The 13,831-nt window shown below is 34.0% G+C and overlaps 1 protein-coding gene across 1 annotated transcript in view; it reads right to left on the bottom strand.

The window, feature by feature from the left end:
- LOC121387445 (solute carrier family 35 member F5-like) overlaps positions 1–13,831 on the bottom strand; it is a 41,923-nt gene that overhangs the window by 25,118 nt on the left and 2,974 nt on the right. Inside the window, exons 2-4 of the mRNA XM_041518561.1 lie at positions 8,230–8,417; positions 4,827–4,964; positions 798–845 (exon numbers count right to left, since the gene is read on the bottom strand). Of these exons, the coding sequence (XP_041374495.1) occupies positions 798–845; positions 4,827–4,964; positions 8,230–8,334 (291 nt within the window). The 5' untranslated portion in view covers positions 8,335–8,417. The remainder of the gene's footprint in view (positions 1–797; positions 846–4,826; positions 4,965–8,229; positions 8,418–13,831) is intronic.

The following is a 13,831-nucleotide window of genomic DNA, read 5'->3' as shown; positions in this document are numbered from 1 at the left end:
AACTCAACATATGGTTATGTCCATTGTAAACAGAATCATTTTTCTACGGAACTAACTGTATATTTGGCATTTCTTGAAAAAAAATACCTGGCTACAATCTAACTGTAGACCCTTGAATCGTCAACTTTGCCTGTTCCAATTGCTAATGACATCACTTTCTAATGACGTCATTAGCTTTCTGGGTGTTATTTTCATTTGATCCCGGAAAAAGAATGTAATTAATCAATCAATCACAATACAGAACACACTCCAGTCAGTTTACAATTTAAAATTGAAATTAGTGAAAACATCTCATTACCAATTCGCCAAAAAGCTAATTTTACAACAGTGCTGTTTGTATGTGTATAGCTATTGTCAAAAATAATTCTGTGTAACTAAATGTTACCTGGATTTGGCTACAGGTTTTCTCATTAAATTCGATAAATTGCTATTAATGTTTTGTGAGCAGCTTAACGTCTAAGTTATATGCCAATTCATCGGTTCCCTTTTGCCACAAACGGACGATACATTGAAAGGGAAGCTTTTTTAATGACGCTTGCACTGAACTGCTCTTCCAGGGCCATAGCTAGGATTTTTTGTTTGGAGGGGTGGGGAGGCCACTGAGTAGTTAATAGTCTAAAACTCCTTAAACAGTTAAGAAGAGAATTGTCTTTAAATTTCTAGAATTTTTTATGATTTTTTTTTTTGGGGGGGGGGGGGAGGCAAGTAACCCCCCCCCCTGAACAGCCCACCCCCCAACGAGCTACGACCCTGTCTTCTTATTCAACAAGGAATGGCTACCAAACAACTGAACGTACCAGTAAGTTGTCCGACGCTTCTGGACTGTCTAGAGCAGAATCAGTAATCTGAAAGCAAAGGAATATGTTTGTTTAAGATAACATAATAATTAAAGTTTTCTTACATTCATTATGTGCTTTAAAGTCCAGCTGTACCAATGTGAGTTTGTTTATTTCTCCCCAAAACTATGACTATATGGTCTCCAACATGGTTATTTCAACATTTCCCCAAACTATAACTATATACGGTCTCCAACATGGTTATTTCAACATTTCCCCAAACTATAACTATATACGGTGTCCAACATGGTTATTTCAACATTTTCCCCAAACTATAACTATATACGGTGTCCAACATGGTTATTTCAACATTTCCCCAAACTATGACTATATGGTGTCCAACATGGTTATTTCAACATTTCCCCAAACTATGACTATATACGGTGTCCAACATGGTTATTTCAACATTTCCCCAAACTATGACTATATGGTGTCCAACATGGTTATTTCAACATTTCCCCAAACTATGACTATATACGGTGTCCAACATGGTTATTTCAACATTTCCCCAAACTATGACTATATACGGTGTCCAACATGGTTATTTCAACATTTCCCCAAACTATGACTATATGGTGTCCAACATGGTTATTTCAACATTTCCCCAAACTATGACTATATACGATGTCCAACATGGTTATTTCAACATTTCCCCAAACTATGACTATATACGGTGTCCAACCTGGTTATTTCAACATTTCCCCAAACTATGACTATACAGTGCCCAACATGGTTATTTCAACATTTCCCCAAACTATGACTATATACGGTGTCCAACATGGTTATTTCAACATTTCCCCAAACTATGACTATATACGGTGTCCAACATGGTTATTTCAACATTTTCCCCAAACTATGACTATATGGTGTCCAACATGGTTATTTCAACATTTCCCCAAACTATGACTATATGGTGTCCGACATGGTTATTTCAACATTTTCCCCAAACTATGACTATATGGTGTCCAACATGGTTATTTCAACATTTTCCCCAAACTATAACTATATACGGTGTCCAACATGGTTATTTCAACATTTTCCCCAAACTATGACTATATGGTGTCCAACATGGTTATTTCAACATTTTCCCCAAACTATGACTATATGGTGTCCAACATGGTTATTTCAACATTTTCCCCAAACTATAACTATATACAGTGTCCAACATGGTTATTTCAACATTTCCCCAAACTATGACTATATACGGTGTCCAACATGGTTATTTCAACATTTCCCCAAACTATGACTATATGGTGTCCAACATGGTTATTTCAACATTTTCCCCAAACTATGACTATATGGTGTCCAACATGGTTATTTCAACATTTCCCCAAACTATGACTATATGGTGTCCAACATGGTTATTTCAACATTTTCCCCAAACTATGACTATATGGTGTCCAACATGGTTATTTCAACATTTCCCCAAACTATAACTATATACGGTGTCCAACATGGTTATTTCAACATTTTCCCCAAACTATGACTATATATACGGTGTCCAACATGGTTATTTCAACATTTCCCCAAACTATAACTATATACGGTGTCCAACATGGTTATTTCAACATTTTCCCCAAACTATGACTATATGGTGTCCAACATGGTTATTTCAACATTTTCCCCAAACTATGACTATATGGTGTCCAACATGGTTATTTCAACATTTTCCCCAAACTATAACTATATACGGTGTCCAACATGGTTATTTCAACATTTCCCCAAACTATGACTATATACGGTGTCCAACATGGTTATTTCAACATTTCCCCAAACTATGACTATATGGTGTCCAACATGGTTAGTTCAACATTTTCCCCAAACTATGACTATATGGTGTCCAACATGGTTATTTCAACATTTCCCCAAACTATGACTATATGGTGTCCAACATGGTTATTTCAACATTTTCCCCAAACTATGACTATATGGTGTCCAACATGGTTATTTCAACATTTCCCCAAACTATAACTATATACGGTGTCCAACATGGTTATTTCAACATTTTCCCCAAACTATGACTATATATACGGTGTCCAACATGGTTATTTCAACATTTCCCCAAACTATAACTATATACGGTGTCCAACATGGTTATTTCAACATTTCCCCAAACTATAACTATATACGGTGTCCAACATGGTTATTTCAACATTTTCCCCAAACTATAACATTATACGGTGTCCAACATGGTTATTTCAACATTTCCCCAAACTATGACTATATGGTGTCCAACATGGTTATTTCAACATTTTCCCCAAACTATGACTATATGGTGTCCAACATGGTTATTTCAACATTTCCCCAAACTATAACTATATACGGTGTCCAACATGGTTATTTCAACATTTTCCCCAAACTATGACTATATATACGGTGTCCAACATGGTTATTTCAACATTTCCCCAAACTATAACTATATACGGTGTCCAACATGGTTATTTCAACATTTCCCCAAACTATAACTATATACGGTGTCCAACATGGTTATTTCAACATTTTCCCCAAACTATAACATTATACGGTGTCCAACATGGTTATTTCAACATTTCCCCCAAACTATGACTATACAGTGTCCAACATGGTTATTTCAATATTTTCTCTAAACTATGACTATACAGTGTCCAACATGGTTATTTCAATATTTACCCCAAACTATGACTATACAGTGCCCAACATGGTTATTTCAACATTTTCCCCAAACTATGACTATACAGTGTCCAACATGGTTATTTCAACAATTCCCCCAAACTATGACTATACAGTGTCCAACATGGTTATTTCAACATTTCCCCCAAACTATGACTATACAGTGCCCAACATGGTTATTTCAACATTTTCCCCAAACTATGACTATATGGTGCCCAACATGGTTATTTCAACATTTCCCCCAAACAATGACTATATACGGTGTCCAACATGGTTATTTCAACATTTTCCCCAAACTATGACTACATGTATATATTGTATCCAACATGGTTATTTCAACATTTTCCCGAAACTATGACTATATATTGTATCAAACATGGTTATTTCAACATTTTCCCCGAACTGTGACTATAGGGTGTCCAACATGGTTATTTAAAATGTTCCCCAAACTATGACTATATATACGGTGTCCAACATGGTTATTTCAACATTTTCTTCAAACTATGACTATACAGTGTCCAACATGGTTATTTCAACATTTCCCCAAACTATGACTATATATTGTATCCAACATGGTTATTTCAACATTTTCCCTAAACTATGACTATATATTGTGCCCAACATGGTTATTTAAACATTTTCCCCAAACTATGACTATATATCGAGTCCAGCATGGTTATTTCAACATTTTCCCGAAACTATGACTATATATCGAGTCCAGCATGGTTATTTCAACATTTCCCCCAAACTATGACTATACGGTGTCCAACATGGTCATTTCAACATTTTCCCCAAACTATGACTATATATATGGTCTCCAACATGGTTATTTCAACATTTTCCCCAAACTATAACTATATACGCCATTCAACATGGTTATTTCAACATTTCCCCCAAACAGTGACTATATGACTAGTTTATGAAAGGCTCTGGTATGTGCTGTTCCACCTTTGGATCAGAATTCTCAAATGTGTGACATCCAATAATCTCCGATTAATAAATGAATGTGCTCTAGTGATGCAGTTAAACAAAACCAATCTCTCTCCACGCCCTCCTCTCAATAAACATAACAGCACATGCATTGGTATTTGATGTACCAATAATCGGGTATTTAAAAAGATATATGTTTTATTTAAATTCTTGTTTAAGTTGAGCCATGTTTGTAGTAAGTTATGTTTCTGCTAAAGTATGTGATATTTTTAAAAATTAATTTATATTTTCGCAATAATAACATTAAAAAAATGAGAGAAAAAAATATGAAAAAAAGATTGGAATGATTTTTAAAACAGCCTCTTAGTTCACAAGTGTTGTGGAAAAAAACAAAAACACGTTTAAACTTACCTTTACAGTGCGATTCCAAAAACATTGTTCCCTCCATGGTTTCCAGATGAGAAACCCAAACAGATACGCAGCAAACATAACAGTTTTAACATACGTTGTGAAAAATGGCTTTCTGTATCCAGTCTGTTCAAATAAGTACTGAAAATTGAAAAAGAAAACAAAATTTAAAATGTTGAATCAACTGCAATTTATGATCTGTTCAGTAGGGCCTCCGGGAGTTCAAATTATTGGACTTGAGTACTCAAGGGTCATACTCGACCCAGACGCGAGTACCCGACACTTACACTAGATGATGAGACTAAGGAATAAAAAAGAAAGAAAGAAAGAAATGTTTTATTTAACGACGCACTCAACACATTTTATTTACGGTTATATGGCGTCAGACATATGGTTAAGGACCACACAGATTTTGAGAGGAAACCCGCTGTCGCCATTACATGGGCTACTCTTCCGATTGGCAGCAAGGGATCTTTTATTTGCGCTTCCCACAGGCAGGATAGCACAAACCAAGGCCTTTGTTGAACCAGTTATGGATCACTGGTCGGTGCAAGTGGTTTACACCTACCCACTGAGCACTCACTCAGGGTTTGGAGTTGGGTATCTGGATTAAAAATCCCATGCCACGACTGGGATCCGAACCCAGTACCTACCAGCCTGTGGACCGATGGCCTAGCCACGACACCACCGAGGCCGGTAGACTAAGGAATAAAGTAAAATAGCTTTATCAGGGCTAGCTCTGCTACTTGACAAATTCTTCAACTGCAACTTTTCAGAACAACTGGCAAATTTTATTTTAATTTGGCAAAAATAAATTGGGTAATAATTTATTTTATTTTTATTTGCATTTTTTTAGATAATTTAACGAAATTTTTCCGATCAGCCAGAGCTAGATCATGCATCTTATTTCCAGCACTGAACTTCGATGTCTAATCATGCCATTGTATTGCATTAAACATTTTCAACCTTTGCTTTCCCTCCATATCTCATAGTCCTGCAATATAACCGGCTGCAAGCAAATATGGCAAAATGACATAAAAGATATAATTAAATGAGAGTACTCTTCCTTGCATGGGTACTCGAGTTCTGTGAACAGACACGAGTCTTACTGGACTCGGCCCGTGCCCGAGTACTAGAGTACTCATGGAGACCCTACTGTTCAGTTTACCATGTTAATAAAGGTTTTGGTTACTTAAAAATATATATATACTCTATAAGTTATATGTAATATAAACATGTAGGCATAGAATAAGCACAGTGCCTGGTAACCCATGAACAGGTTACCACAAAAAACAGAGCTAGTAACCTAGGGTGTGGTGGCCGTACATTGGGCATTCCCCAAAAACATAATACCGCCGTGTAGATAGCCAGTCCTCATAAGCCTAGGCAAAATACACGGCCGCCGAGTAAATAGCCACTTCTGTGTTAAGCAACAAATACATGTATGCTCACATCCATTATGGTTGCATTTATGGAATTCATCTTTGTTTGAAATATATACATGTAGCACTGTGTATGTACAATAGTCAAATGGACCTGAACGCAAAATGATCTTTTCAAAATAGGGCATCAAGTAAGTTCAAAGAATGCGGTTGGCAGTACAAATCAAATGAGGTAGTCACAACGATGGATGTTTGTTAAAGCAACCATGTATATGACATTATAGATTAAAAAACACACAGAAAATATGTAGGTGCAGAGCTAGGATTTTTTAATGTGGGGAGGGGTGGCCATATCATTATGTAATATGTTCAGTCATGCTAATAAATAAGACTTCTCACTTTATGTGAATACAAAGGCAAAATTAATTACTTGATAAATATATACAATAAATATATAATACATGTGTATATGATCATTTTTTTAGAATATGCATCTTTAATATGTGCAATCAAATTATTTATACGAAACAAAACAAATTTAAATAAACAAACATACGAAGTGCTTAAACATCCAGTCTTTCCTTCGAAAATAAAGCTTCTTGTGAAAAACAAATCGGGAAGTAGAGAAATATATAAAGTACTGAATAATGCTACTGTAGTTCCTACATCACAATTGAAATATTCTCATGAAGGATGCTGTTTTCCTACTTCAAAATGGGCAAAGTATTATAGTCTTCCATTTATGATTTTGAAAGACCCAACTCTACTATGGTTTCAGTACCAAATTTTACATAGGATTATACCAACAAATTAGTTTTTATATAAAATAAAGTATATTGCTTCCAGTACTTGTAACTTTTGTTATCAGCAATCAGAAACATTGCAACACTTGTTTTATGATTGCGCTAAAGTCAGTGAACTTTGGAAAACTATAGAACAATGGTTACAGCAAAAAGACGAATATATTCAGCTTGATAAAAGTATGGTTCTATTCGGCAGCATACATACAAATCATAAATTTGTGAATTGGCTTATTGTCAATGTAAAGCATTATATATATATATATATATATATATATATATATATATATATATATATATTAAAAATGTAATTACAGATAAATTACAAATAGAGAAATAAATACTCTATAAAAAAAACTGTTCACATAAAGAGTTTGTTGAAAACTGGGCACCTTGGCAAAGATGTCTAGAAAATTAAAGTTAGCCTTAATAGTTAAAAATAACTCCAATATAAGACACATACTGGAGGTTCTTTTTTTTTGTAACCTAAAAGCCAATAACGTTTGTTTCCTATATTTGGAAATATGGATTTTTCTTTTCTTCTTTTCTCTCTGTCTAGCTATTTAAATTCTCTTTTATCATATATTTATTCTAACATTAATTTTTGTGCTCCAAATTTGACTGTTTCAATTAATTAGTAAAAAAAATTAATGCACATTATATTTATATATCTATTGTAAGATAAGACCGGCCTTGGTGGCGCAGTAGTTAAGCCATTGGACTACAGGCTGGTAGGTACTGGGTTCGGATCCCAGTCGAAGCATGGGATTTTTAATCCAGATACCGACTCCAAACAATGGATAGGTGTAAACCACTTACACCAACCAATGATCCATAATTGGTTCAACATAGGCCACGGTTTGTGCTATCCTGCCTGTGGAAAGCGCAAATAAAAGATCCCTTGCTGCCTATCATAAAAGAGTAGCCTATGTGGCGACAGCGGGTTTCCTCTAAAAAAAAAAACCAGTGTCAGAATGACCATGTTTGACGTCCAATAGCCGATAAGATCAAAAATCAATGTGCTCTAGTGGTGTCGTTAAATAAAACAAACTATACTTTACTATTGTAAGATAAAAATTTCAGGGCCCCAACCCTGACATTATCAATATATAAATATCTGGGGCAATAAATATTTATTAAAAAAAAAAAAAAAAAAAATTACTTGCTAAATAAGGGGAGGGTCCTTTTGGACTCCTACCAATACGAACATCCACGTCTACGTACCTCTGTTAATTCTGATGACGCCACCCATATTAAATCAACTAATATTAAGATAACAATTCCAGCAATGAGTCTGTGAAGTCTTGAAAGGCCACTGAGTCCCAGCATGACTGTTGAGAGTTGGTTTCTCCTGTCGTATCATACCACACACACAGTTCGACAGACATGGACAAATCTTTGTATTGCTAAATCTGTTGGGGGGAAAAAAAGAAGATTATTTTAATGACATGTACCATTCCTCGGTCTAGAGTATAGTAATATCTTAAATGGCTCATATAATTTAAATTACATGTATGGGAGAAATTAATTCAATTCCCCTCAATCTTTTTTTAATCTTAAAGTTTGACGGAGTCAATGGTACACGTGTGTGATCATGTCACATGCAGCTAAAGATACACATTGCATGTAGACTTATCGTCATAGAATTAAAGGATCGACATTCCTGAGTTTGCTGTAATTTTTAAGATGTTATCAACAGAGACTTTTTAACGATTGTAATTACATATCAAATATATTTTTCTGCATAATATATTAGTAGCTGTATATTAAACGTGTTTCCAATCATTCTAATATTTGTACTAGGTCAAATTTCATTTTATTTCCTAAAATATATTTTTTCGTATGTACAAAATTATTTGAAGACAAAATCCACTTTGGGCTTCTTACAAATAGTAAGACGATCAGAAACACATTAAATATACAGATAATGCTATTCTAAACAAGAAAATTATTTAATATGTAAGTTTATCGTAGAAATATTTTATTAGTCGGAAACATCTTACAATCATAACAATTGGGTTAGCCTATTTACCGCCCGGTAGCCCCCGGAGACAAAACCAGAGCCCGGAAGTTAATGCCGCAGTGTATATTGTTCATATTTGGCACAAAGATACACCTCGGGATGGTGCATCTATATATGTTACAAAAAATAAATATAGGAAAATGTCTTTTTGAAAAAATTGCATTTTTCATGTTCGGGCTGTACATAACGAAATCTGAATTCACCGCTCAAAGAAGGAAACATCAATTAATCAATTAAATATGGCATATACAATCATAGAATTTGACATAACAATACCTATAAGTGTCATGTATTTAAATATGTAAAAACAAATAAGTGTACAAAACGAAAATAATTTTTAATAACGTTTTTCATCTTCGGGCGGTGTACGTTACAAAAACGTTCCTCACAGCCCGGAGACAAAACCAGAGCCCGGGTGTTAATGCCGCGGTGTACATTGTTCATATTTGGCACAAAGATACACCTCGGGATGGTGCATCTATATATGATAAAAAAATAAATGTAGGACATTTTTTGTTGTTGACAAAATCGCATTTTTCATGTTCGGGCTGTACATAACGAAATCTGTATTGACCGCCCGAAGAAGGAAACATCAAAATTGATTAAATATGGCATATACAATCATGGAATTTGGCATAACAATACCTATAAGTGCCACGAAAACGTTCCTCACAGCAAACGTTCCTTCTAGCAAAAACATGGAATTTCTGTGTCAGTTCAGAATGAAATCTGCTCCAATATCTTTGGCGAACGTGGGCTCACTAATTCGTTAAATGAACAAATATTCGACGTTAAAATGACCGATCTCAAGAGATCGAAGGATAGAAACACTTGTCCCTAAGTGTAAAGAATACCTCGACCGGGTGTTAATGAATGTAAAAACAAAAGAATATTTCTGCCGCAAATTCAGAGTGATTGTATTCCACTGAACTGGAAGAATAATAACTGTGAGTCGATGAATCACATTGTTAAGCTAAAAACAGACTGGAAAATTAAGAAAATTCCAGATCTTGTCGACATATTCTACAAGATAGTACAACTTCAAACAAAAGAGGTGAGACGTGCTATCCACGGCCAGAAACATAAGCTGGTCTTCAAAAACAGAGGAAGAAAAACAGAAAGCCTTAAAAAAAGATTGTTCAAAAAAATTAAATCTGACCAGGTGCAATCAACAGACGGCAAGTTGACAGTTACGCTTGTAAAGAAAGTCGAACACAAACATCCTTTCAGCTGGAGGTAAACAATTTCCAGAGGCGTAGGCTAGTGGGGCAAATGGTCCGCTTTCAGAGCTAAAACATACAGGTTTATACATATGGAGTTTTTGGTGGTGCAAAAACAAAATAGAAAAAGGTCCACTTGGTTCATAATCAACCCATCCCCCCCCCCCCACCCCCCACCAGGTCCAGATCACGCTACGCCCCTGATTTCCGTACTAGTATAACTGTCCTCCGTGATTTTGCCGATCCCTATCATGTAATAGATGTACATAGCTATTTTTCATTATTATTATTAATTTGCGATGTCATTTTTTCTAATAAGATGTATAATATTTATTATGTATATGTAGGTATATAACACGGATGTAAATGTGGCATTTCATGGAAATAAACGTTTTTGATGAAAACAATGTTACTGTTAGTGAAAGTATTACTGTTTAAAACCATGTTCTAATTTACTTTCAGCTAAACTCTATGACTTGTAGGCGTAACTTTTTCAGCCATCCAGCAATCGGTGAAATTTAGGTTAGACACGCTCGTGTTTCTTAAATAGATACACCACGAGCCAAATTGAAATGACCGACAACAAAGTGTGGTACAATAATTGTTTAAAATGGTGAATGTATTTTTATACAATGTATTTTACAGTTAATGATTGTTTTACTTTGTATTTTATGTGTCCTATAATATAGGACGGGGGCTTCTTTAGATGATTAACTGTTGTATCCGGTGACACAACAAACAGCAAATATAAATTTAATCCACATATTTAATATTTGATGTATTCATTTCATGTTGTGTGCCGTGCCATGTATCACCGGTACAGATCAAATTACATTAATATATATATGTCCATTTTTTAACCCTGATGAAGATGTGCAGTTTGTTGATAAATATGTGAAAGGAGAATTTGAAGTTATGTTTGACGAATTAAATATTGCTATTTCTTGTGATGAAATTATGAAGGCAGTTGATAGTTTACATAATTCTAAGAATAGTGGTCCAGATCGTATTTTGAATGAATTTATTATGAGTGGTAAACATGTACTTTGTCCATATTTTTGCACTTTATTCAACACTATTTTTATGTCTGGTCACCTTCCACGCTCATGGGCTGATGGTGTATTATACCACTGCACAAAAAGGGTAGCATTAATGATGTTAATAAGTATAGAGGCATTACCTTACAAAGCTGTCTGGGCAAGTTATTTACGAAAATCTTCAACAGCCGCCTCACAGATTGGGCTGAAAATTATCAGATTTATATTGAAGGACAGTCTGGTTTCCATTCAGGTATGGGCACTGTTGACAATATTTTAGTTTTACACATTAATTACTCATTTTGTTAATAATAATAACAAATTATTTTGTGCTTTTGTTGATTTTTCAAAGGTGTTTGATTATGTTGTAAAAACATAATCTGTGGTATAAACTGATACAGATAGGAATTCGTGGAGAAATGCTAAATATAATAAGATCGATGTATAACTGTACTAAATCATTTGTTAGAACATGCAACACTCAATCAGAACCTTTTGTTTGTAACATCGGTGTTAGACAAGGCGAATGCCTTTCACCTTTTTTATTTGCTATGTATATAAATGACTTGGAGGATGAGATCATTCACAAAGGTGTTGGTGGAGTGGATACAGCATGCTTAAGCTGTTTATTCTTTTATATGCAGACGACAGCGTTATTAGCGGAAAATGAATTAGATTTGCAAAATTGTCTGAATGCATTGTATGAATATAGTATTAAATGGAGGCTATGTGTAAATATTAAGAAAACAAAAGTTATGGTATTTCGTAAAAGTGGTAGACTATCAAATGATTTAGAATTTAGATATGGTAATTATCCAATAGAAATTGTACGCAGATTTTCATATTTAGGTGTTGTATTTACGACAGGTGGATCATTTACTGATATGCAAAATATCCTCGTGGGACAAGAGCAAAAAGCAATGTACCAAATGTAAAAGTATTTACAACAATTTATGTCGTTAAAACCTTGTCATGAGTGCGATATATTTGACAAATTAATACATCCTATTCTAAGCTACGGCTGCGAAGTCTGGGGGTTTATTCAGGGAACGGCAGTAGAAAGAATGCATTTGAAATTTTGTAAGCAATTACTTAGTGTACAGCAGACTACTCAAACTGATCTTGTATATGGCGAATTAGGTAGATATCCTTTGATTGTGCATAGACATTATAGAATTATTAAGTTCTGGTTGAAAATTATAAAAGGTGACAACAGGAAATTTACACAAATATGTTATGATATGATGATAAGTGGTATGATTTTGTTCCCCACTAAAAATAACTGGGCTATGCGTGTTCGAAATTTGTTAAATAATACTGGCTTTTCTAGTCTGGCAAAATCAGGGTGTAGGGAATGAGATGGTGTTTTTATCATTATTAAAGCAAAGATTAAAAGATATGTTTATACAGGGATGGCACTCGCGATTAAACCTTTCTTCAAGAGCATCACTATACCGACATTTTTCAAATACTTTTTCTTACAAGTCATATTTAGACAGTATTTCTGTTGGAAAATATAGAACTGCTTTAACGAGACTACGCATTGCTGCTCATAGATTATTAATTGAAACGGGAAGATAAAAACAAAAAAAAAAAACAAAAAAAAAAAAAAAAAAACAAAAAAAAAAACAAACAAAAAAAAAAAAAAAAAAAAAAAAAAACACACCAAAAAAAAAAAAAAAAACAAAAAAAAAAAAAAAACAAAAAAAAAAAAAAAAACAAACAAACCAAAAAACAAAAAAAAAAACAAAAAAAAAAAAAAAAAAAAACAAAAAAAAAAAAACAAAACAAACAAAAAAAAAACAAAAAAAAAAAAAAAAACAAAAAAAAAAAAAAAAAAAAAAAAAAAAAAAACAAAAAAAAAAAAAAAAAACAAAGAGCAAAACCTAACCCAATTGCACTGGATAATCATAAATGTGCTACTTGTAATTTAATAGATGAATTCCATTTTATACTTGTTTGTCCTATGTACAAATCTATCAGACATTACCTACCAGAATATTATAAAAATAACCCTAGTATGTTCAACTTTATAGAACTGTTAAATAACAACAATGAAAGAATAGTAAGATGGTTAGCTGTGTATTGTTTTAAAGCCTTTGAAAAAAGAAACATAATTTTGTACAATTAAGTTTTCCCTGCATGTGAATGTGAATGCGTAAGTAAAACGTTTGTTATATATATTATGTGTATCTTTAATTTTGCATTTAGTTATTTTATAAACATCATGTTAATACTCATGGGCCATGTCGCTAATGTATCCCATTTATGTGTCAATACGATTTACACGTTGTATACAAACATTATATATCTGTGTATATATATATGTATATATTATGTGCTCAAGGGCCATTAGCCTAATGCGAATAAAGTTCATTATATACCTATTTTGGATACCCCCCACCCCCCCACCCCCAATCAGTGTTTCTGCCAGAAAGAAATTTTTGGGTATGGCGCTATGAAATTGAATGCAGCCACAGTCAACAGGGGATAAGGGGGGCCTCCCCAACAAAGAAAATGGGTTACATTTAGGGTTTGGGTTAAGA

Source organism: Gigantopelta aegis, chromosome 13, assembly GCF_016097555.1.
Source record: "Gigantopelta aegis isolate Gae_Host chromosome 13, Gae_host_genome, whole genome shotgun sequence".
Classification (NCBI taxonomy): domain Eukaryota; kingdom Metazoa; phylum Mollusca; class Gastropoda; order Neomphalida; family Peltospiridae; genus Gigantopelta; species Gigantopelta aegis.
The sequence above is the reverse complement of the archived record's forward strand: the minus strand, read 5'-3'. Positions and strand labels throughout refer to the sequence as shown.